At 38.6% G+C, this 26,800-nt stretch overlaps 1 protein-coding gene across 6 annotated transcripts in view; it reads left to right on the top strand.

Annotated features, from left to right (window-relative positions):
- The window catches only part of PPARGC1A (PPARG coactivator 1 alpha), a 717,775-nt gene that overhangs the window by 585,088 nt on the left and 105,887 nt on the right, over positions 1–26,800 (top strand). For 2 of the 6 annotated variants that reach the window (XM_004009738.5, XM_060416921.1), the window contains exon 1: positions 25,034–25,171. The exons of 2 other annotated variants lie outside the window; for them this stretch is intronic. In XM_004009738.5, coding sequence (XP_004009787.1) covers positions 25,124–25,171 — 48 coding nt within the window. In that variant the 5' untranslated portion in view covers positions 25,034–25,123. Of the gene's footprint in view, positions 1–11,093; positions 11,191–25,033; positions 25,172–25,897; positions 26,174–26,800 lie in introns of those variants that run through there. 2 more of the 6 variants (XM_060416919.1, XM_042251269.2) reach the window with 2 other exon arrangements.

Here is a 26,800-nt window from a genome sequence, read left to right as displayed (position 1 = left end):
TTCTTTCCAAGAAGTTTTAGACTTGTGTTTCTTGGATAGAATCAGTCTTTCTTCTTTTAAAGTACAAAAATATTTCCTCTTCCATTTCTGTAACCTTTTTAAGTGACAGCAAAACTTACTAAGACCATGATGATATCTAGCAGGAGTTGTGACTGTTAATGAATGTTGTAGTTTCCTCAAGTAATTAAAACTAGTTATTTACAAGGCTTCATTTAGAAACTGTTGCAATATATAGTTGGTGTTAATTGATGACAAATTCAAGCTATTTATCAATAATGCAAGATATTTGTGTCAACATCTTCTGTTGCTATGCTCACACTTTTAGCTCTGTGATCTTGAGAAACAGTACTATATTCTAGCATTAGTGCCTGGACAGTGACAGAAGACACTGGTGTTGGCTGACATCCAGGCAGCTATGTTCAGTTCAGGCCATGTTGACCTGTAGTTAACATAGTGTCTAGTCCTTAGTCACAAAAAAGAGAGAGTTTTGTTTTTAAATGTGATTTTGAAGATCTGTCTACCATGCATGTTAACAGTATTTCTCTTTGGTTGTTTTTCTTGCTTAAGGGTAGGAAAAAACACTCTCAACAATTAGTTGTTTGGGATTAACTTATACACACTACTGATATACAAAGTAGATAAACAACAAGGTCCTACTGTAGAGCATAGGGAACTGTACTCAATATCTTATAATAATCTCTAATGGAAAATAATATGAAAAAGAATATATATGTATGTATAAATGTGTATATACATATAATTGAATCAATTTGCTGTATGCCTGAAACTAATGCAACCTTTAAACCAACTATTGTTCAACAAAAAAAAAGCAAATAAAAGCCCCACTCTCAACACATTTCTGTTGATTGAGTTCATAATCATAGTCTCAAGTTTTGGGAAAGTTTGGGAGATGGCATCTTTATGCCTATGACAAAGCCTTTGCAAGGCTATGGGTGTCATATAGCCTGATATTGTAGTTGTTTGGATATGTCAGTCTCTTCTACTACATTTAAGGACACAAATTATGTGTTAATCAAACTGGTGCTTAACAGTGGTGATGGTTGGTAGATGGTCGGTGATCAACAACTATTTGAAGAGTAAATATGAGAATTTATGTCCATATGATTGTCTTATAGGAAAGATATGGAAAATAGATAACCAATTTCTTAGTGGTATAAAGAGAATCTAAAATTAAGTAAAAGGCTTTAGAACATGCCTGAAATATAGTAAGCATTCAATACAATTTGCTCCTTATTAATATTATTTATTATATGATCTGAGTGTTCTTAGGGCATAGCAGAATGCTTGACATAGAGTTCACCTTAATAAAGATTCATTCAAGAAATGAACATATGAACAAATGAACACAGTCTCTTCCAAAATAGATCAGGTGTCCATTCTCTTAGCTTGTCTAGCACCTCCTGCATTGCTTTACTCCAGTAAATCGTACTAACATAATTATACTTATTGCAGCAGCATGGATCTGCTCACTCACGAGCCTGTGGTGATCCAAAGGGAGGACTTATCTTCTTTGTAGTCACAGTCTGGAGGCCCGCACAGTCTATAGAATGTGGCAGGTTCTCAGTGCATGTTTTGTGACTGCGTGGATGTGAAGATGGGTGAATGAATATGTGTCTCCTCCATGATGTTCTGTTAGCTCAGAATAAAAATAGTTTGGGTGGATACCAAGAATAGGGGAAATAAATGTCCTACCTTGCTTTAATAGCTATGGTGACAGTTAAGTTGCATCTGACTCTTGCGACCCTGTGGACTGTAGCCCACCAGGCCAGAATTCTGGAGTAGGTTGCCATTTTCTTCTTCAGGGGATCTTCCTGACCCAGGGATCAAACCCAGGCATCCTGCACTACATGCAGATTCTTTACCGATTAAGCCACCAGGAAAGCCCTTTACATAGCTATAGAATTCTAGTATTTGTTCCTTCTCAACACCTGTTTTTTTAGTTGCTTAGTTACCATTTTGGACCTATGGACATAATGATGAATAAGGCAATGTCTTTATCTTTATGGAGAGTGTGTTTTAAATATCTTTGTGCGTTATTTTATTTGCATTTTTCTCTTCTGAAAAGTCCTAATGTACTTTTGGAATTTCATTAAAAATTATATTTATAGGCTTGTAGACATTTTGCTAGAAGATGTTTGTTCTAATACTGCTTCCCTGGTGGCTCAGTGGTGAAGAATCCACTTGGCAATGCAGGAGATGGGGATTCAATGCCTGGGTTGGGAAGATACCCCTGGAGAAGGAAATGGCGACCCTTTTGAGTATTCTTGCGTGGAAAATCCCATGGACAGAGGAGCCTAGTGGGCTAACAGTCCATGGGGTCACAGTAAGACACAACTAAGTGACTGAACAACTGCTACTACTGCTGAAGGGCCTGCATTCCATATGCTCTTTATTACATGTGTGTGGGAAATAGAGAGGCTGAGAGAGCAAAGAGATGGGATGGGGAAAGGGGGGCTCATTGACTACTAGTCATTGGCTAATTATACTTTCTAATTATGTGTTTCTTGGTTAAATTGGTTAAGGGGAGGAGGGGGAGAGAAAGAGAGATTTGAAGAAATTGATATACATGATTAGGAAGGCTGGCAAGCCTAAAATCTGCAGCTCTGTTGGGCAGACTAGCAGGCTGAAAACTACAGACTTGAGGCAGCGTTCTTTCCTCTTAGGGCAACCTCAGTTTTTGGTCTTAGAGTTTTTAATTGATTGGATGAGGCTTGCCCATATTATGGAGAGTCATCTGCTTTACTTAGAAAACTGATTGTAGATATTAGTTACCCTTAAAAAATACCTTCACAGTGATACCTAGACTAGTGTTGGAAGAACGAGTCACCATAGCCGAGCCGAGCTGACACGTAAACAATGAGATTATTACCTTTTATGATCCTTTATGAGGTCCGCCTAAGAGCCTCGGCATAGATAAGGAAATAAGGAACAGAGAACCTTCATCCCTTTCCTCAGGCCGTGTGGCTGTAAGCTGTGGTCAGCATCGGAATCAAATGTCTGGGGCTCTGTCACGTTGCCTCTCAGCTTGGCTTAGCAACCGAGAACCTGCTTTTGAAAATGCCATCTCTTCACCTGGAATTCTTTCTGTCTTTCTCTGAACCTTTTCTAAGGCATTTTTCTGCTTAAAAAGGTAGTTTCACATGCTGGGTAACTTTTCAAACTAGCCTGGATGACCTTTGTGTGGTTTGGTCTTTTCATTTTGTTATTATGCAGTTTGTGATTTCTACATTTGTGTGTGTGTGATGGAGTGGGACAGGCAGTTCCTGAACAGTGCTCAGAACTGCATTTCTTTAAAAATGAGTGCTTTTCAGGAGCTGCTGGTATGTATTTTAATATATATTTCTTGATGAGTTAATTCATATTCACAGGTCATAATTTCTCTAGTCTGTGGTGGATGTTGTCAATCGTTTGTCCAATGGGAAATCGTTGATTAATTATATTTCAACATATGTTTCTTGATTAAATGCATGATCCTTTATTCCAGTTTGTATGTACTGTGTGCTCAGCTGCTTTGGTCATGTCTGATTCCTTGCTACCCTATGGACTGTACCCCTCCAGGCTCCTCTGCCTATGGGATTCTCCAGGCAAGAATACTGGATTGGGTTGCCATGTCCTCCTCCAGGGGATCTTCCCGACCCAGGGATCAAACCCCAGCCTCTTATATCTACTGCACTGGCACACAGGTTCTTTACCACTAATGCCACCTGAGAAGCCCCCTTAACCTAGTTTATCAACATGTAACAGCAGAAATTGTCAGACTGATGGACCATTAGGAAGATCATCAGATAACTATCAGAACTTGTTGGTGATATAAATAATCAGGACTATAACTGTATATCATGTCTGTTGTCTCAAGATTTCAATTCATCAACACAAACCTAATATGAGAAGTCCTAGTAGAATTACTTTCAGAAGTCCTATTAGAATTAACTCATATCTCCATCCCCACAAGATCATATGCTCCTTGAGAGAGGATAGATTGTATTTTATTCATATTTGTGAGTAAGATCAGTAGAAAATATCATTATCTTGATAATCAAAAGATGATAAAGGCAGTTATTTTCCACTGAGTATGCCCCACACTGTGCTGGGTGCACATAGAATGATTTCAAAGCAGGGAGATGGGAGAAAGGCCCTGTTCTGATAACACCTGCTTCTCCTTCCCTACTCTCTTCTGGGCAGCCTGGGCTTCTCTGTTCTTCGTCCAGCAGATTCTTGTACAGCTGCCTCAGACTCATAGATTCCATCGTCCCTATTAAACTGTGGGCTCTGTGAGGCCATTAGCCAGCTCTAATTCCACTACGTAGCTGTAGCACATTGCAGTTTTAGTTAGCAAAGACGAAAAACTCTGTTAGCAGAGGGAGGCGGTTTAGTGTAGAGGTTAAGGGCAGGCACCCTGAAACTAGGTTGTTAACTTTTAGTGTCTGTTTCCCCATCTGAAAAAAAGGATGACAATAGTTCCTATTTCATAAGATAATTCATATGTATACAAGCATTTAGAATGGTAGTGGGTACATGATGGACATTGCAGCTTGGATTGTATTTTTTTTTTTAACTGCCTATTTCCTTTTTAAACTACCTTTGATTTTCTATCTCTGGTCTAGTTGCTTCCTGGAATTTCATAGGTTAAAGATTGATTTCCAATAATATCACATAAGCAGCTGCATCCCACCACCTGGTTGAGAACCAGATCTTAGCTCTCACTATCTTTCATACTTCTTTGTATTTCCCTTAGCAGCTAACTCTGGACCTTGGATGATTCATCATTTGTCACCAGGCCTTTTTATTTTCTAGTCCCCTTAGTATTGAGGAAAGCTAACATTTAACCAAATATCTACATGTGCCATGCTATGTATCTCATCCTTACATTCTCCATGAGGGCAGTGGTGTCATCCTTATTTTATAGAGGCCCAGGGAAATTAAGTGTCTTGACTCATTTCAAAGAGTCTGGGAGTATCAGAGCTTGATTCTGTTCCCAGGTCAGCCCTATTTAAGGGGAATGTTACCTCCCCTTCCTTATCCTTCCTCCTTCTGCCTCTTACTCTTCTGGGGACTCAGCAGGTACCTCCCAAAGACAGAGGAATCCATATGCCCTTTTCCATCTATGTATGCCTCTTGCAGTCATTAATTCGGGATCCCAGAACTTTTATTGGCGAGCCCATGGATGGATGAGCAAGGTCCTGGCAAACCACATCTCTGTTTTGCTTTATTTGCACGTTGGCAGCCACACAGAATTACCCAACACTACTCTAAACTAGTGAGTAAGGCACTCAGCAAAGCAGGTCACACATGCAAGGGCACACAAATTTTTCCTTTGAAAGATGATTGCATTTATTTAAAAGAATGAGATAATGCCATTTGCACAATGTGGATGGACCTAGAGATGATCGTACTAAGTCAGACAGAGAAAGACAAATATCATATGATATCATGTTTATGTGGAATCTAAAAAATGATAGATATAAGTGAACTTATTTACAAAATAAAAATAGACCCACAAACACAGAAAACAAACTAATGGTTACTAAAGAGGCTAGTGAGAGTGGGGGCAGAGATAAATTTGAAGCTTGAGATTAACAAATACTCACCACTATATATAATAGGTAAACAAGGATCTACTGTACAGCACAGGGAACTATATTCAGTAGCCTATAATAACCTATAATGGAAAAAATCTGAAAAATAATACACACACACACTAAATCACTTTGCTGTACACCTGAAACTAACTTAATGTTGTAAATGAACTATACTTCAGTTTATAAAGTGGTTAAAAAAAAGCGATCATTGGATATAGCTACTGTGACAAAGGTTATAACTCTAGGACTTCTCTACTCATGAGTAATTTAGTGATGGGTTCACTTATTATTTGAATTAAATGTGGACCTAGATGGAAGAACTAAGTGAAAGTCACTCAGTGTCTCCGATTCTTTGTGACCCCGTGGACTGTAGGCTGCCAGGCTCCTCTGTCCATGGGGATTCTCCAGGCCAGAATTCTGGGAGTGGGTTGCCATTTCCTTCTCCAGGGGATCTTCCCAATCCAGGGATAAGACCCCAGTCTCTTTTGCAAGCAGATTCTTTACAGTCTGAGCCCCCAGGGAAGCCTATGTGAGCCACATGTGGGGCAGGGGCCTCTGACATCTTCACAGGACCTGTCTGGCATTCTTGTTCTAGGCTGTTTATGCGGTAAATTAGATCTGTTTTCAAGCCCCTAACTGACCCCCATCTTTTCTCCCTCACCACACATGCCCTTGTTCTGTTTACATGTGGGTGTGTTGATTGATTGCGAGTCCAACCTTCCACTCACTCTTAGACAATAAGCAGTTTTAGGGCAGAAAGTTTTATGATCTTACACAGGTTCAGTAGCTGGCATGTTGGTGGACCATCTTTTGGACATCGTGGATTCTTACTGATTTGTTGGCTCATAGCAGCTGGCTGGTTCCCCTTTTATCTTGTGTTCTATGCATTTGCAGATACATACATATATATGCATATATATGTATGTGTGTGTGTATATATATATATGTATGTGTGTGTGTATATATATATATATATATGTATATATATATATATATATATATTCCCCCCCGCCATGCAGGTATCTAGGTATAGAGAGACTGGTAATGTGTATCTTCCTGTTTGCTGTGGCATTATAGCCCAGAAATCGTCCTTTGACTCCAACTGTTTCTAGCAAGGACTTTTAAGTTTTAATTGCTATCTCTAGGATTGACTTTATCTACCTTTGCAAGGTGGGAAGACTGTGAGCAGTTAGTATTTAGTAGGCAGAGTTCGTGTGGAGGAGAAGGAAGTCTATCTCACACCCTTGGGCAAGTCTCAAGTTACTGTCTGAGACTATAAATAACAACTGTGGACATGAATTACAGAGACAGATTCTTCATGGATAATTTTCCAAGCAGTAAGGTGTTTTCTTTCCTCTTCCCTATTCCTTTTTCAAGTGATGATGGTTACTGATAACATTTACAAAAAGAATATATGAATTCTGAGAATACATTTCCCCTCTCCTATGTCACCCATTAATTTATTTTATTTATTTTAAGCTCTGGGCATTTCTACAGTAGTTTTATGATGCAGATTTTCAGCAAGAGCTTTGGTGCATATGAGTAATCTAAACTTCACATTTTCCTTTTTTTGTTTGTTTGTTTTGTTTTTTGATTTTTTTTTCTGAATGGGAAAGTACTGCATTTTACCTATTTCAGCATTTTCAAAATTTTGATTTTTCATATTTAGTCCTTAATAATTTTGCCTGCAAATACCTAAAGAAGATGCTTAGAGCTGGAAAATGTAAATATTGTCTGTCACTCCTTCTTTTGAAGCAAGTGACATTTGTTAGCAATTTGTACTATCTCTTTGCTCATACCTTTGTCCAAACTTGCAGTGACTAAAGCATTGGAGATAAATTTAGATATCACTTTTTTTTTCCATTTAAGAGTTTTCAAGATTTTTCTTTCGCATGAAACTTTGATCTTTAAAAATGCCTATGTTACACGTTGAGTTGGGACTCACTGTAATCACCAAGCTGAGTTGTCATTTCTACTGTCTCTTCTCTAAGTAGGCAAGACACCCCCAGAGAGGGAAGCATGAAGTCTGGTCCTCATTCACCTTTGCATATTCATAAATCTCAGTGTCTATTCCATCAGCCTGTAGGTACAGAAACTTTACTGCGTACATTTTATTAAAAAAAAAAAAAAAGCTTTAGGAAGGGAGAGACAGGGAGGAGTGGGAGGATAGAGAAAAATAGTTGGATCTGAGAAATCAGACAAGTAAAGGAAGTGGGCATTTGTGTAGCTCCCCCTGCAGGTGAGACCTGGATTCTGCAACCTCTTACCTACACACCTTGAACTTTCGTGGAATCCCATGGTTAAGCCTGCAAGGTAGGCAGTATGTTCATCTTCTAGATGGATAGATAAAGACTCAGAGAAATTAAGTAGTTCGGCTTGTGGGATGGAGGTGTAGAGGTGGTTTCGTACTCGTGTTTGTGTCTGGCGTTCCTTGCTGAGGGCACAGTCTTCACAGCCAAAGCATTCTATGTCCATCTGAATTAGATTCTGCTTCAAAGTGTTTGTTCTTAGCGACCTAATTTACATACCTAGAAAGGGATCATGAATATGAACTTGGCTTAATGCTCTTTTAGAGAGTTTCTTTTTATAAAATCATTATCTTCAGACTAGACCTCAAAATACTGCGAAACCAAAACACGCACGTTTCATTCCTACTCAGTTACAAGAGCATGGTTTTGATTTTTGTTTTAGGCATTGTGGTGATGGTGGCCATGGAGATTTCAGAATTAATAACACATGTCTACCTCCCAGGTGACCACAGTCTGTCCCTGTTTGCCTTTGTTCCTCTACCCTCTGGGAGGTGTGAGGATATCAGAGCACAGTCTATTCTGGCTTTGAACTCTGGGCCATTGACTTTGGAACCTGCTCCTGTGAATGATGGCCTTCTAGTCCACCAAGTGATCCAAGGACTTGGGGTCTTAGTTATAATTGTTTCAAAACCAGCACCACAAAATTCTGCAAGCCTACATTGAAATCCATTCAATGGAGTTTGTTTTATTGATATTTTGTAAATCACAGGAGATTAGAAAACCACGTTTTTTCAGTCTTTCTTTCTGGATACTTTTACCACAGTGAGTTTTGAATGGCCCTAACTCATGAAGCCTTTTTGTATTTGTCCACATTTCAAGCAGAGTCTATAAAATATATATTGTAAGTTTATTCAGTTATTCATATTTAGAGTCAAGGTTCCGGTCTATTTGCTGAGTTCTGTTCTAGAGAGAGAGAAACACGTTGCTTGTACTTCCTGGTATAGATTCGTAAGAGAGTAGATTTGTGGCATGGAAAACATTTTTTGTAGTGTGATTTGCCATGTGGCCTTAAGATGTGTTGTAGTCAGGCCTTCGCTTGCAGTTGCCACCTTCAGAAAGAGTCTTCATTTCTTTAGGGAAAAGAGTGGCCTTGTAATGAGGGTTTCTTTTCTCAGGAGATGCTCTCAATGATCTGAATCAGACACCCCAAGTTAACGTCAGAGGTTGATCCACAGAAAAAGGGACATTCTTTTAAATGATTTGCAAAATCACATTCAAAGAGACCTGTGGTATGGTTACTGTTGGCCAGAGCAGGGTACCATGACTGTACCATGACTGTATTCCTGTCTGAGCTCTGCCTTTTCTTAACTTGCCTGGCAGTTTTAGCTAAACGAGTTTGGTGTTTGCTTCTAAATGTGAAGCTCTGGTCCCCTTCTGATTAGTGGAGAGACTCCTAGATGTCTAAGTTATTTGACTTTAAGGCAGAAGCAAAAAATGCCATATTTGTGCACAGTCTGCAGAATGTCTTCAGTCAGACAAGACTGACTTCAGATTCCAGGTCTCGCACATACCAGCTTTTTGTCTTTAGAAAAGTTACCCTCTCTAAGATTCAGAATTTATCCCTAGAATTGACATAATATTAGTACTTGCTTCTCCTATTAGTGCAAGCACTAAGTGAGATAATCCACAGAACTACTCAGTACACTGCTTGGCACATAGGAAATATTCCCCAGATGTTAGCTATCATTTTCTTATTGCTATTATTTTTGCTCTATCTCAAAGAAGTATGGACTCTGAATGTTAGAGGTAGAATGTTCTCTAGAAATAGAAAAGACCCTGTTCTTTGAAAGCTGAAGAAGGGGAGGGGGAAAAAAGGAGCCCCGTACTTTATTTCCCATCCTTCAAACTTGTTTATTACAGTAGTAGGTTGCCATGGAAACTTTCAGGATTAGGATGGTACTATTGAGTTAAGCATTCAATAAACACATCAGGAAAGAAATCTAAGACATGTATGCACACCATAAGTAGTTTTCAAATGAAAGGGTTATTTAGGGGCAAAGAAGGGATGGCAGTTACTGACTTGCTTGTCTCATGGAGTTGCCCGAGAGAATGACGATCGAGTTGAAACTGTGATCATCACCCTGCTTTTGCCTCTTTGAGGGCCATTCCACAAAGTTGTCAGTAGTTACAGCCAGAATTTCAAAATGGGAAGCTGCTCTTTACGTACCAGGGAGTGTGGCTTTCCAAAATAGATTCTGAAGTCGAAAAGAACTCTGAGTGTTTTTTGAGAAGGGCTGACCTCCTTTCATGCCACTTACTGTGAATTAAAGCTGCGAGGGAGAACTAGTTCGGGCATGTGGTCCAGCACTTAGAGCTGCCGCTGCCAGGGAACAAGATTTGTGTTTCTAAGGAGATACAACAAAAAGGAGAATGCTTCAAGAGCCAGCGGCTGTCAGAGTGTAAAAGTATCTATGTTCAGAAAGGGAAAGAGAAGTTGAATTAAGTAATCTTATACAGAAGTTACAGGGTGCCCTTCTGCTAATAATTCGTAAATGCAAAAGCAAATAGTTGTGGTCACAAAGGGCTTAGTACATCTCAGCTGATTTGAGTTCTCAGACTCGAACTGGATGTGATTGGTATTGACCTGCTCTGTGCATGTGATTTTCAGATGGTCTGACTCTTGTCTGTCATTTTGTTGGGTTGTATTAGTAACAGAGACAGAGGGTGACATATTCCAGCAGAGGTTTAGGCAGCCAGTTGACAATGAGAGGCGGAAAACTCTCATTCTACCAACCAGAACAGCAAAACAGAATCGTCTACCAGTGTCTTGAATGCCAGTGTCAGCCCATTTGCAAATGTTTAATCAGTGATTAGCATGGAAGGATGCCCTGGATGGGTTCCTTGGATAAAGTATCATCACAGGACAGAAATCACAGGGAGAGTGCACCAAGGAAAAATTACAGTACAGCTATATTTACTTTGTGCCGCTGCAGTGGGGTTTTATTTTCCACAGTTGGAAAGGGAACCACCTGTCTGAGCTGCTGATGTCAGAGAGCTCCCTCGAGACACAGGGCTGTTGGAAAGCACATGATACTGTATGTATTTGCTCTTATGTCCATATCAGGCTAAGATTGGGTTTCAAATCTGTGCCCTATTGTGGAGTTCATTGAGCAGTGACTCCCAGGTGCCCTCCCACGTCACCATGCCCTTGTGAATTAAAAAGTCGCGTGTGTGAGCCCCCGTCGTGAGTGTGCCCTCGACCTGCTGTGCAACTATTTACACTGCAGTAAAATGAATGACATGCATCCTAGGGGTTATCATTTATGGACTCAGTTCTGCACGTGAGTATGGAGAGACATGGTCTCTGCCCCCAGCCTCCTGCTGATGTCTTGGCTTTTATTTTCTTTCTAATTATCAGGATTTAAAAATATGTATCTTTCTCAGATTTGGAGGTTTCATGTGTGGATTGTTAAAGAGGAAAAAAAAGAGAATAGAATGAGTAGCATTAAAACATATACATCACCATGTGTGACATAGATTGCTAATGGGAATTGCTGTCTATATAGCACAGGGAATTTAGCCTGTTGCTCTGTGATGACCTAGAGGGGTGAGATGGAGGGGGTGGGTGGGAGGCTCAAGAGGGAGGGGATATATGTATACTTACGGCTGATTCACACTATTGTGCAAAAATCAACACAACATTGTAAAGCAGTTATCCTCCAAGTAAAAGAAATTTTTGAAATTTAAATTAAAAGAATAGGATGTGCCAATCTTTTAAATTTTTGCTTATTTATTTAACTTAATTTTCTTGTGTGTAGCATGTCACTGTGGGGGAATTGTTATGGAATGAATGAATGCCTAATGCCTAATTTGGAAAGGAAAAGGCTGGAGAGTATGACCATGCAGCTTCAAGGCACCTATTGAATTATAATAATTATCTTTTAAGATGCTGAAGTGTTGTATAACCGCTGCTCCAATTCTTTGTATCTAGGGTAGAATCAAGCCTTTTAAACATAGCTCCTTAAGGGAACATAAAGGCCGCTGCATTGCACAACTCCAGGGGGCGCCATTTCCGTCATCATCCAGGACTCACACTCATACCATCCTGCTGACTATATGTCCAATCCCAGAAAATATGATGCTATTAACATTACTCAAACATTTCATAAAAATAGAATTGTTACCAATGATTGCAGAAAGCATGCTATCAGTGAAGTTGTTCATTATTTTAATAGTGCCGTGCATCTGAATTTGAATATCTTTACCAACTTGCAAATTATATGGTTGTTACACAAAGTAGGTAGAAAACAGAGTTTCTGAGAGTGTAAATTACATTCTTGGGCCACATCAAATCAATGTCCTATTAGGGATCAGAACCAGGGTTCTTAATTCCCAGACTTCCCATGATGCACACCCTCAATTAAATTAATATTTTAAGTGATGCTTGGTACTTTTCTTCAAATCTTAGGAATAAGTAAGTAGGATAGGCTAAGACCCCCTGGTTCATCTAATCTTTCCCCTAGTGTAAGATTTTCCTCTGAACCATTAAAAGTGTTATAATATATGATTGATATTAATTAGTTTTCTGTGAAGTACTGCACTCCTTAACATGAACTGAACTAGAAATAAATATATTACCATGAATTAAGATTTTATTAGTTACGAAGAAGAATTGGATGAAGGCACCTATGTGAAATCCTAAGTACAGGCATCCAATTGAATTAATGCCAGCACTGCCTTGAGATTAATTTGAGTGCTGAATAAGAAATAGTATACCATAACATAACTGTGTTTACTGAATCATTTTTGGCATCTAAAACTAAAGCTACATTATAAATGCAACAACAGGCTTTTCTCCCTTGGAAGAGAGAAGTGAGTGCATTTTGTAATTCAAGTGAATGTTACCCACTGAAAAATGCCTCTAGTCCCCAGGAAGAGAGCAGGGTTCTTGAGGACCTTGCATACTCATCCCTCCGAGTTTGCATACTTTGTTCTGCTCTGGCCTTCTGCAGCCTGGTCAAGTTTTGGAATACGATCAGCTCTATTTTCTCTCCAGCCCCCAATCTGGAGCACCTGGTTAGACTTCACTTTATAAGTTTCCATCTCATTATTATGTATATGTTTTGAAAAGGTATGGAAGGTGTTGAAAAGATATACGGGGTTGCCTCAGGGATGTTCCTGATTATGTAAGGAGGGTAGATTATACAGCATTTAATACAGGGCTGTGAGAGAATATGGTAAAGCTCCAAGGATCACTGTTCACTAATGGGGATGGAAGTGATGCGCCTAGAGGTGAGTCCTGCTAGTGCCCTGCCCTAACACCCCTTTACATTCTGAAAGCCGCTGACTCTCTAGTCACTCATTTTATTTGCGTCTATGCTATCACTTCCTTGAGAGTGAGTGCAAAACTTGAGGCCACCACTGCCAAGTAGGAAGATTATGGCTATCATATATATATTTTGAAATTTTCTGGCAGCCACATTTACAAAAGGGATATTTAAATTTAATAACATCTTTTATTTTTCACAATATGTCCAAAATATTATATCAATGTGTCATCACTATAACTTGTTAATATCTTCTATTCAGTTTTTCACGTTTAAGACTTTGAAATCTGTATACTTTGTATTGACAGAACATCTCAGTTTTGACTAGACACATTTCAAATGCTCAGGACCATGGGTGGGTAGTGGCTGTTGCATTGGACAGCACTGTTTTCAAAGTATATCCCTCCTTGGCAGCATATCCTGACACAGAAAAATTACTTGAAAGAAAAAAAATACCTTAAATATCTAAAATAAAATATAACATATCCTTTATATCACTTTATCAATTTAAAAATTAATTGTATGATTGATCACAAATTCCAGAAGAATGTGAATGCTGAGACAGTTTATTTGATGGGCCACTGGTGGCAAAATTGACTTTATATTGACTTGTTTTGCTCCTGTGGTTTTGTTTTCCATTTTTGCCCCCATAGATAGCATCATTTTAAAAAATGATTTGCTACTTGGCGGGTCTTCTTGGATTTGCAAACTCATAGTATCTTGTCAGTTTTCAGGCCCCATATGGATGTCTTGCTTCTTAACAGAGAAACTCTTGAAAGACTTTTAGCTCAGATCACTTTTGTGGCCAGCATCATGGAAACAAAAACTGCTCTCTGCAATTGCTGCTTCTGATCTCTTTAGAAGTAGACCCAGGTCAGGACTGGTGTGAGGCTGGTTTTCCCTTTCTTCATGTACAGACATTTGACATCCTAAAAGTGTAGGTGATGATTCTGTGTGTGCACCCAAAGAAAGTCGGCTGAATGTAAGACTTCAAAAGAAAGTCTGCCTGCTTTGTTTCTAGAATGGGTTTTAGATGAGGAAGCCAGGAAAGAGCAGATCTCTGTATTTACTCTGATGGTGCTTGATGTTCAATGAGGTGTACATATTGGTATGTGAATAACAGGTATCATTACTGAGTACTTACTATATGCCAAGCGTTAGGCTCGTATACAACACACTGAACCCTAACACCAATCATGTAAAGTAGGTGTTAATATTTATATTTCCATTTTCACAGCTAAAAATGAGATATCAGCTAATTAAACTCACTTGGGTTCACACAGACCGATGCATGTGTATGCTAAGTCACTTCAGTAACATCTGACTCTTTGTGACCTCTGTCCATGGGAGTCTCTAGGCAAGAACACTGGAATGGGTTGCCATACCCTCCTCTAGGAGATCTTCCTGACCCAGGGATCGAACCCACATTTTTTATGTCTCCTGCATTGGCAGGCGGGTTCTTTACCACTCTTGCCACCAGGGAATCAGACAGACACCCAATGGCAGATCTACACTGACTGACCCCAAAAGTTATGTTCTCAGAGAAGAGGACCAGGTTTTCACACCAAGTCGATGACCCCCCTAATAGTGAATTTTAAACCAAAAGTAAAGTGCTAAAGTTTATGAGTTGAAAGTTTCTTTCACTTCATTTAAGAAATACATTCAGAGAAGTAAGTTAACTAGAGACAATTATGTGATATTGCTTATACATGGAATCTTAAAAAAAAAAAATGGTACAAGTGAACTTATTTGCAAAACAGAAATAGAGTCACCAATATAGAAAATAAACTTCTGGTTACGATGGAGGAAATGAGGGGGAGGGATAAATTGGGAAATTAAGATATATACACACTACTGTAGATGATCTCTTGCATTGGGGGCAGATTCTTTACCATCTGAGCCACCAGGGACTCATATATAAAATTGATAACTAATAAGGACCTACTGTATAGCACAGAGAACTCTGCTCAATACTCTGTAATGACCTATATGGGGAAAGAATCTAAAAATGGAGTGGTTACGTGTATATGTATAACTAATTCACTTTGCTGTATACCTGAACCTAATACAATATGGTAAACCAACTCCAATGAAGATTTAAAAAAGAAAGAAAGAATTCAGATACTTAACCCTATCTCATCTTTTGATAGAATATAAATTTAGACAGTTGAAATGGCTTTGTCCAAGGTCCACACTGGGTCTCTTGATTCCTACTCCACTTCTGATTGTCTGTGTGGTTCATTGGCTTCTTTAAGGTTAGTTGAACATTCAGAATTTTTTTAACAGGAAGGTAGTAAACTTTAAAATTTGCAGTATGAGAAGATTTTCTTCTCTATGCATTTTAGACTTTTTAACTGACATATACTATGAATACTGAAAAGTGCATATATCATAAGGGTCGAGTTCCATGAACTTTCACTAACTGACCGTATCCATGGAACCATTGACAGAAAGAAATAAACCATAACTAGCTTTCTGGGGGGCTTCCCAGGTAGCTCAGTGGTAAAGAAACAATGCAAGAGACACAGGAGACAAGGGTTCCATCCCTGGGTCAAGAAGATCTCCTGGAGAAGGAAATGACAACCTGCTCCAGTATTCTTTCCTGGGAAATTCCATGAACAGAGGAGCCTGGAGGGCTCCCATCCAAGGGTCCGCAGAGAGTCTGACATGACTGAGTGACTGAGCAACCACAGTATTTCTGGAGCCCCTTGCCCATACCATGCTCCCAGCTTCTAACCAAACCAAAGTCAGTCTCTAACCTGACTTCTGGCTTAATAAACTAGGTACATCTGTTTCTGTACTTATTCATATAACGGCTAGAGTAATCATCAAACATATACTTTTTGAGTGTGTCTGGCTTATTTATCTTCACATTATATTTGCTGGAATTATGCACATTTTCACGTATAGTAGAAGTTTTTTTCATTCTCACCGATGTATTTGGCTGTACTTTTGAAGTGTAAGAATCTCATCAACCATAATATTGCCAGTAGAATTAATAAGTTTATTGAACATTAATTACTATTTAAATTGCTTTTTAAAAAAGTATTAAGCTTACTTTTATTTGATTCAGTCTAAAACAAAATAAAATAACAAAACTCAATTATGGAGCCTTAGCGGTCGCAATGTAAGGTATATCCCAGCAAACCACTCTTGTCCTGTGTTTTTACGCAATATTCAACACAGGGTAATATAATAGGGAAAACAAAGAGGGCACAGTCTGAAAATACCTGCAAGAGAGTGCCGAGTTGGAGTTCCCACTAAATAGCTTTGTATGGCTGTGTAAAAGGTTAGGTGTGGCCTATTTTTAGGTACCCTACATGGAAATGGATGTACTAAGATGGATGGCAGAAAGTTATACCTCGGGAGTTGTCAGAGATTTTTGTTTTGAAAAGTGGTAGGAAAAGAATCCTTTCTGATCATCTGCTTGGGGCAGAGTACATCCTGGGCTCTTTAACGCTTTTGAGCTGTTGAAAAGGGAAACTCTTGTAAATTGCCTTTTGGAGATTTGTTTCACAGGCCCAGAAATCAAGCTATCTTATGTTAGTTTTCTTATTGTTTCTTTTTTTCTGGGTGCAAGAAAATGGGAAGTTTAATCTGTCTTGCGAGAGGATACTGCTGGGGTGTCCAGCACTTACGTGCTGGTGGTTTATCAAGCACCTTTTTCCTTACCGAGGTTTATCATTTCCCTGGTTTTTCTCCTCTGTTACCAGGGCTCCTTCTCCAAATGTTGTGTTAGAGGAATGTAGTACGTCTGAGGCTATTCATTCAGCACTAAGGGACGATCTCTAAGTGTATGGTATTATTTGGCTCTGAAGCACAGGTCCTCCTTCTGCTAAACAGGGTCGTATGTACAAAGAAAAGAGCTAAACAGGACAACTACATAACTCCCAGTGATATATCAACTATGTATCCTGTGATACATCCTGATTTAATATATTTGCTAATAATGCCAGGATAACACATGTTAGGCATTTGTCCTTCTTTTCTACCTCCACATTTCTATAGTAACACCTCAGATGATCTTTCTCAAATTAAAAAAAAAAAAAGGTAAGGTAAGGTCTCCTTTTAACAAATGCTATGAGCTTTTAATTTAATGGGCCGAGTGCTCTGGTAATAGGAGGCAGGAATGTTACTTTAAGCTCTTATTTCCATGGACCTTATTCCTATTTACAAAATCCTAAATTTCAGATCCATCCACCCTTCTAAATCTCTCTCTGGGTAACATTATTTCTTACCCATTGTAAAACCAAATCACATGTGAGTATGTTAAATTACATCTATATGCAGGCATAAGTGAATAGTCACTATCGTATCAGCTGTGTGTTTTTCATCCTTACTATGCAAGCAGGGACTTGATCTTCAACGTGACTTGTACCGTTTAATAGAGTTAATGATAAACAAGATGAAAGCTTGCTATTTCTCTGGGGCAATGACCTGGGCTTTGTAAGAATCTGGAGTCTGTAGAAGCTGGTCTTCTTGTGGGCAATATTCACAGAAGTATTATATATTTCCAGTTCTCATCTATTCTTTTTCTGGAATGGTTAGGAAGTTTAAAGATCCATATTTCTATGAGAGTGCGCTTTTACTTTTCCTACGCATTCTCCTGGATTTCTAGTTCCTTTGAACAGTGCAACATTTGCATTCACCCTGTGCAAAGAAGTTTTCCCAAGTCTCCTGTCTCTGTCAGAGTAGAGATATCACTGCATTTGAGAGTTGACAGGGATCTTAAATATGATTGAATCCGACCATCTCTATTCACAGATAGGGAAACTGAGGCTAGAATCATTAAGTGAACTGCCCAAAGTTGAATTGCAGAACCCATGTCCTTCCTACCATCTTTTTCCTTCCTTTCTGGGCTAAATCAAGATTCACAGAGTCACTCGACTTATCAAGAAGACTTGAGCCTCACGTCATTACTTGAAATCTCCTGAATTTGGCCTTGGTTTCAGCCCTGTGAACCATCTTCTCATGAAAATTCTTAATGGTCACAATAATGATCACCCAAGTGTAGGAAGAGTAATTTGCAGGGAAGATCCATAAAACTGCAAGAACACGAATTTGAAGAGGCTGACAGTACAGCTTTCACCCCCGTGGAGATGGTCAGCCTTCTAGGGGAAAGGGGAGGTCAAGGTCTCATGTGACATTTGGAGAACCCAGAATGAGGTTCCTGCCCAAGAACAGAGCTGCAACGTGACATCATTTACACAGGTGGCTCCACATTCAGGAACAGATTGTGGTACAGAAATTCACTTGCAAGTTGCTGGTTTGAAACTTGGACTGCATTTTTCACACCAGTCAATTTCACTTGTCTCCTATCAAAGCCACATCTCCAACAGCTCTTCCCTTCTTCCTTCTATAACTGCCCCATCTTATTCCCAGCTGGTAAAAATCCCGTCTTGAAAAATTTTCTTAATACTTTAGTCATACCATTCTAAAAGTATTTACTTTTTTTCCCCTTGGTATGTGCTTCTGAACATCATTAGATGCAAGAAGGGAGAAAAAATATGATGAACAAATATAGGTGCTTTTGTATAAATAACTGAAATCTCCTTAACTGTACTAAGGATAATTGCATTTTTCAGTGGAACTTTTGTTTCACTTAACTGGTGACATTTCAAGTTGACAAACAAAGTGTAGATGGCCATGGCGTCTGGGGTCAGTGATTTGGGCCCACCTCGCAGGCAAGCTAATAGCCGAAAGCTTTCTTTTCCCCAGAATTCAGAGCTCAGAGTGTTTTTCAGGGTGCCAGATAGTAACTTCTCCCAGCCTTGCGTCCTGAGTGGAGTGGCTATTAGACTTGATAGGCAGAAATGACTTCCTTTTAGATATATGATGAATATTGAGGTTTATAGTGGATATCAGAGGCTGTTTCTATTTGTTACATTCCCTGTATGTTAAGAATGCATAGTTATAAGTCTGAATTTCTATATTTCTTAAAAAAATGAATAGTTTTATTCTTCTGAATATAAAAGCTGTACATGTTTATCTCAGAAAATTTAAAAATTATAGAAAGACACATATATTCACACATACAAAAATTTAAAAGAACTTATATCATTGGCCACTATTAACACCTTGTTATATTTCCTCCTTATCCTCTTTGTTCTTCTGTTTTTCTGAGTGTTATTTATATGTAAGTTTTTGTGACTATAGTTTCTTCAAATATAATTTTAAACCTTAATATATTTTGAATATTTTCTTATTATGCTATTAAATATATTTTACTACAGTTTTTAATGATAGCATTGAATATATATACATACTGAATATGTCTGTATGAATATATATGAGTTTATATATATATAGTATTCCATAATTTATTTTGTCAGGGCGTTATTGTTGGACACTTATACTGCTTTCAAGTTTTCAATAATGTAAATTGTGTAGCATTGACTGTCTCCACACTAAAAATCTTTGCATGTATCCCCCGTTATTTCCTTAAGATGAAGTTCTAGAAGCAGAATTTTTGAATCTATGGGGTTGCCCATTTTTAACATTTTTGACACATACTTCCTGCTCGTCCCCTAGAAAAATCTCTACTCATTTATAATCCGACCAGTGGTATTTGACATCTATTTTTGATTGAGCTGCTAAATGCGGAGGTCAGTCTTAGAAGTGGTCTTCTTGGTTAAGAATATTTCCTCAAAAGTCCTGTGTCTAGTTGGGATAGCAATAGAAAGTAAGATTTTATCCAAAGCATCACAAAATTTAGCTTAGACCTTAAGCTAATTATTTCCTGAGAGGAGAATTTATTTCGTTTCTACATCCTCATATTTTTAGGATATATATTTACTGTGCTAGAGTAAATTCAAATGCCGAAGCACTGGAAAAATATACAACAGAAATAAAAGCAAAATAACCAAAACCCTTCCAAGTCTGATCTGGTGGGATTTTTAAAAAAAGGAAAAAAAAACTTCACTTATTTAATTCTTCCATCTCAAGAATAGTTGAAAATACAATTTGCTTCACTACAATCAAAAGAAGTTAAGCTCATTAGGACCCCAGCTCTAGAAATAAGTACCAAAGGGAACTACTTGACTAACAGTTTTTTTTTTTCAATTTAATTATTGTGTACCCTAATTTTCTCTGGCCCTCAGGAACTTCAGTTAGGGGATAAAATGTTTTTCTTACTAAGTGAGTTATGTTATTGAGGTTCAGTAGGACTTTAACATTTTAAATAATAACATTTAATAAAATAACATGTGCTTTATATTGTTTAAGTTAAAAAAATACAAAATAACCCTGTTGAACAGTTTTTGTTTAAACAACCAATAACTCACTGCATTATACATGAATTAACCTGAAATAATTAAGGTAAATGAAAATGTCTGTAAATTCTCAAATACAGCAGTGTCAAAGCATCAGACGAAATCAGATTTTAACCATCCTTTTATTATCTCTTGTCTGTGGGCCTAATTAGCATACTTCTTGCCTTACATTTAATTTAGTCCAACTGACTGCAATTTGGACTAATTCGTAAGTAATTTTTTGTTTTAGTGTGAGAAGTTCCAAGAACAGGTTTTGAGATCCATGTTAAAATATGGGCTCAATTACCTAGAGCTGGTCTGCAGACGATTTCACTGGAGATGAGAGAGAGGTTGCTGAAGTTGTTTATCACCTCTAAGTTTACTGAAAAATAAAATAAATAAATGAATGCTAGGAGGCATTAAAGTTGTCCACTGATTTTTCTCTGTTTGTTGCCCGAATATGCTTAGTTCACAGTGACATCACCATGGTGGTTTTGTGTAAAACAAGACTTCATTTTGGAGTGCTGTAGTCTAGGGGCCTTTATTATACCCTGCCCTCCTACCAGCTTCTGTGCCCTGCACAACCACAGCTTCGAACACGTCCCAGGGGCTCAGAGCACGTGCTCAGACACTGACGTGGAGTTTCAGGATCAATGAGCCCCTCCAGGTATTAAAAGCCAGCAACTGAATGCCTGTTAGTAATGATTAACTTTAAAAATACTAGCCATTCTGGGCAGATCCCTTTCCTTTCTAGGCAGGTAGCATTCCCAGGAATGTTGGTTTCCCGTAAAATAGACAGTCTCTAGGTTATAAATTTGCCTCAGGGGACTTAGCTGTGCTTTTGATTTGAGAATGAATGTTAACCTTATGTATGAAACTTCAGTCTTCCAAGGAGGATTTTTAGAGATCTGTATGCTCTTTTTGACTGTTATCTAAAATCCTGGCTCTGTCTTATTTTTCTCAGTTATAAAATGGGTCCACAGATCATCTTTATTGTATAGTTTTGAGGACTAAATTGATTGAAATGTGATATCTAAACTGCTGATTTCAATGTCTAGCCCTTATAAGCTCTGCTGTAGGTTTTCTTCTCTTTTTCTTTCTTGAAAATTTTCAGCCTTAAGTTTATTCTTATGTAGTTTATTGTAAACTTAGAAAAACAAATGAAAAAAGATATTTATGCTGGTAGCTCTTCACTTCTGAGTTCTTACCTATACATGTAATAATTAGATCCAAACCAATTGTCTTTGCTGTTGTCTACTTGGGTAATTCAGTTTGACTGTATTTAGTTTTTAGAAATGACAGTTGTCTGAAACATGGAGACGAGCAAAAGCCTGGAATTTGGGGCAGGAGTGGGGATTGAAACCTAAATGTTATGTTCTTAGTTACATTTTTTCCGAAGAATTGAATTAGTCTCTTGAAGGTTTATTTTCTCTTTTGTTATCAACTTTAAGGATAGATCCTCTTGCCTCCATCTATGTTGGAGTCTTGAGAAACGTTAACAGAACTTCTGAGCAGAGAAAATCCATTGGGGTGGAATCCAAGCTCTATGTAGATATGGAACATCATAGGTACTCAACAGATGTTAATAAATACCTCCTTCTATTGTTGAGACAAAATGGGGTTGATTTGGGTGTGCATTTAATGTTAGTGAAAGGACCTTGTACCTAGAAATGGTATATTTTAAGGAGGACAGGAATCTGGATATTGAGGAAAATAGCATTGCTTCTTTCATATAAGACTATTCTCCATTTTTAATGTCTGTCATCCCCCAAATTGTAAGTTCCCTTGTGTCCATGACATATGCTGTCTTGGAAGCCCTTGCAATACATTGCTGTGGACACAGTAAGGTTTCAATAGATCTTTGTTGATTGAAATCAAACATTTGGAAATCATGGAGGCAGAATTGATGAAGGGGTAAAAAGAGGGCCACAGGGAGAAAGGAAGAGAAACAGTCAACGTAGAGGGGGAATCAAATATAGAAACTTCCTGGGAAAGACCAAGGTTGATGAGTGACTGACAATTTTTGTTTTCCTGAGAAAAGAAAAACTGGACATAAGAGAAACTTTAATCTGAAGAGCTAATCACCCAAATTATAAGAACTCTAAAATATCCCTCTCATTAGTTATCTTTTTGAGACCAAAAAAAAGATAGTGGAAGTTATTATAATTTGCCCCAAGGATCTAGATAAATTTGTATGTGTATATAGTAATAGAAATTTGCGAGAAAAATTGTGGTATGCTGTAGTTTATAAATCATTTCAATGTTTTGACTTCTCACTAACCCTTTTTCTCTCTTTGTGATAGTAAGAAAAAAAAAGTATATGTATAATTTTCCATTATTTGTAAGAGGGAGAATGTGCCAAGGAACCGTGTATACACACACACATCCACCTTTGGTTTCAGTAGGTGCTGATTTAATTAAGAAAAAGTGGAACTAGGTGGCAAAAAAGACAAACAAGAAAGCCCTGACAACAGAATGTAAACAGGTTCAAATATCAAAAGCAATAATACAGAGTATTCCAGTGTAAAGAACGTCTCTAAAAGATTTAAATAAGATTAATATAAATATATGTACACACACATATATGATGGAGGCCTTGCGTTCAATGAACACAAATAAAAACATCAGAGAATATCATGACACAGGGATCACCTGATAATAATGAATAAACATCAGCTCTTCTTGGTCAAGTGACCAATATTATTTCACAGTTGACTGTGTTGAGGGCAGAGCCAATGACCTTTGCCCTGCATTTTAATAATTTACTATAGTTTTACATTAAATCAGAATATAATTGTGAAGAAAATTAGTGTTTCTTTGTGGGGAATGCAGAGTAATGCCACTAATTGCATGTATAAAAGCCTTCCTGAGGTTGTATTTTCCTGTTCTTTCTTGATTTAGAAAATTAAAACTACGGTAATTTTCCACTCTTTGTAAGAGGCAAAATGTGCCAGTGAAATGTATTCAGCTAACTTAAAATGTCAATGCTTTTGGCCATCTTTTTATGTCCAGTAATGACAAACTGTCAATTTCATTACGTTATTCAGGAATATACTAGCAACTTGTTGCAGATATCAGAGTAAGTGAATTTTTTAAAAGAGTTGTGATCTGAAAGAAGAAACAGTCTGGTTTGTTTGTTTGTTTGTTTGCTTTTGGGTTGTTTTTTCTTTCCCCTTAATATTTGAGTGACTTTATAGTTAGAGTAAATCACCACTTTTTTCTTGATAAAGGGAAGGACAATAGAGAATTCATTAAGTTAAACTTAGTAGAATAGAAAATTAAACAAATAGTGCTTGAGAATTATTTTTAGGTACCTGGGGAACCTTTTTTTCAGATGAAATATTATCAAGTAAAAGAATCGAGCTGATTTTAAAAGTATATGGAGTTTATTTACAAATATACAACCACGTGTACATCACTCTGGAACTTGGAAGGGTTAAATCGGACCACTGTGGGATTGTGGGAAGTGTTTCCCAGAGTTGTCTAGTACCTTGAATTTGTTATGGATTCGATATGTAGTGTTATTCTAAAACAGTTGCACCTGCTTTAGCTCTCATTGTCTCAGGCTCGAAGCTGAAAAATTCAAAAAATGAAAAAGCTCAAGAAATGAATATTTCTGTTAATAACATGTTGGTATTCTTCCCCGACTCCATGAACATTCTTGATCTCACAGGCAAAATGCACAACCCAGGGCACTAGGGTTGGAATCCAGTGTTTATTCAAAAAGGCACCCTAAGGCAGTTAGAGAGGCAATGCTGCATGTATGGGGGGCGGGTAAAGGCAGCTGGAAACTAAGCTCATCTGGGCCCAAGCTGCAGCGACTGTCTTTACTAACTTGCTTTCTGAGAACTATGAGAGAAATGGAAATAATTTGAAGGACCCTGAAAGGATGGCATTTTGTTGCTTGTTCTCCTTATATGGAGCAAAGCAAACTGCAGTAACACTTCTCGGGAGCTGGTATTCCCTGCTGCCACGGGGACAGCCGTTTTCTGCGTGGAGGAGTTTGTTTAGACCTTAAGAAATACAGTCTGTTTTGTTGATTAAATAAGCAAGAAAAAAAAAGTCATGCCTCATCCTCTGCTTTCAAACACTCCCCCAATTAGAAAATATCTCATAAAAATGCCTCATGTGATACTATCTTGCTTTAGTCCCAAACCGAGTTCACTTGGATGTCTTCAAATTTGAGTCCTGAGGGAGTACACATTTGAGCTAAGAATGTAGTTACTCTGTCATGAAATAGGGAGCTTTGCCACTTGCTTGTTTTGGAAGGAAAATAAATTAAAAAAAGATTGCAGGGGATTTTAGTTATTATATCGTCAGGGCTCTGTTCAGAGTTGGTGGCATTCAAAGCTGGCTTTAGTCACAGCATGATGCCCCAAAAGTCCAAGTGTTCCCTTTCTTTCTTTCTTTCTTCTTTCCGTTTTTTTTTTTTTTCTTTAAGCGTTACTTCACTGAGGCAGAGGGCTGCCTTTGAGTGACGTCACAAGTTTGAGCAGCTCGCAGCACAGGAGAAGGGAGGCTGGGTGAGTGACAGCCCAGCCTACTTTTTAATAGCTTTGTCATGTGACTGGGGACTGTAGTAAGACAGGTGCCTTCAGTTCACTCTCAGTAAGGGGCTGGTTGCCTGCATGAGTGTGTGCTCTGTGTCACTGTGGATTGGAGTTGAAACAGCTTGATTGGCGTCATTCAGGAGCTGGATGGCGTGGGACATGTGCAACCAGGACTCTGTATGGAGTGACATCGAGGTGAGCTGGGGCTGGGCTCGGCACTGCAGCCAGGACCGAAGCTTCCCTCGCGATGCAATTATTCCTGTGAGGGGGGGAAGGGCTTGGGTTTGGGTGAGGAAAGGAGGCAGAAAAGTAGCCGGGGGCAGGCGCTTTTGGAGGAGAATCTCAATCTTATCTTAACTCCTATAAGTTTGCTATTTTAAGGCGACTCTGAGATACCTTGAACAAATCAAAGCTTAGCTGCTGTCATCAGGATCTGTTGCAGTTAGAAACTCTTTCCATGTGCCTTTGGCTCTGTTTCTACTCATATGCAATATTTATGCTCTAAGATATTGATATGAATCAGAAGCTGAAGTCTTTCCAGTGGTGTTTAGTGGCCTGGTTGGAAAAATGCCATTTCTATTTATAATAAGATGAAGATAAAAATATTAAAATGGATGGACTCAAATCTAGTCAGTTTTGACTCTAGTCCGGATTTTTTTTTCTTCTCTCTCTGTTCATCAGACGGAGAACTCAGAAAATCCTAAATAATCCTGCTGGGCTATTTTAGATTGCTTTTCCCACAGAACACAAAACAACAAAAGCTGATTCCTTTAAAACTCCTCTGTGTGATTGAAAGCTTTGGCCAGCAAAAAAAAAAAAAAAAAAAAAAAAAAAAGACCTGCTTTACGGTGCAAGGCTTTCCATTAGCATCTAGGCAGGGAAGCCAATGGTTAAAACTGTCTGTACCACGGAGAGCTGCCTGAAGCCGGAGAGAGAATAGAGTTTATGCAGGACTGTGTGTGGAGCTGCTCGCTGCTTGTGTAAAAATAGACGGCAATACATCAATTCCACAGTCTCTGCTGGCTACAATTCATACAGGGGGAGAAAAAAAGCAAGCCGGTTTCCTCGTAATCTCTGGAGTCTAGAGTGACTAGCGGGGGGGACGGAGGACGGCGGCATGTTTGCATTCAACACAATGGAATGTTCTCGGAAAGTTTGGCCAACTTGGGAAACAAGTGAAACTTTCTGTGGACTCTGGTGAGATGGACCCGAATTGAATTGCAGGGAGGATCTGAGTGGCTAACAATGAATCTGGCAAAGGGCTGAGAGAGCTTCCTCTGGGAAGCTGGGGGCACGTAGGGTAAGGGGAGGATCAAGGGCTACACGTGATTTGATTAAATAAGATGTCCATGTGGTATGGCGATACACATCTAAAGTGAAAATAATTTGGCCAAGGCTGTCTGCGAACGCATTTTTCTTCTCTAGCGAGGCATGCCCTGGATTCTTAACTCTTCGCTGGGTTTGCAAATGCTGGCTTCCTCTGCCCTCTCCTGCCTTGGCAGATGCGTTTTTGCGGATTGTAATTGTTCTTATCTTGTTGTGATTTCTTGGTAAGGTGGGAGAAATATGGATAATTCATATATCCTGTAGCTATTATGAGTCAGGGTTCTAAGTGGCTTCAAAGTCCTAATTGTCTTCGAGTAGCTGGAGTATCCTGTGGGTGGTTGTCTGGCTGGCACTGTGGGTCTCAGCTGCTGTAGTTTCATTTTTCCATCATGTATTATTCCTGATGCCGTTAGGAGTTGATTGAGGAACTAGATCATATGGAAATAGGGAAGATTTATTTTCATCATTGGCATTCCTGCAGTCATATTCAAAGAAGCA

This window comes from Ovis aries, chromosome 6 (assembly GCF_016772045.2).
Source record: "Ovis aries strain OAR_USU_Benz2616 breed Rambouillet chromosome 6, ARS-UI_Ramb_v3.0, whole genome shotgun sequence".
Taxonomy (NCBI): Eukaryota; Metazoa; Chordata; class Mammalia; order Artiodactyla; family Bovidae; genus Ovis; species Ovis aries.
The sequence above is the reverse complement of the archived record's forward strand: the minus strand, read 5'-3'. Positions and strand labels throughout refer to the sequence as shown.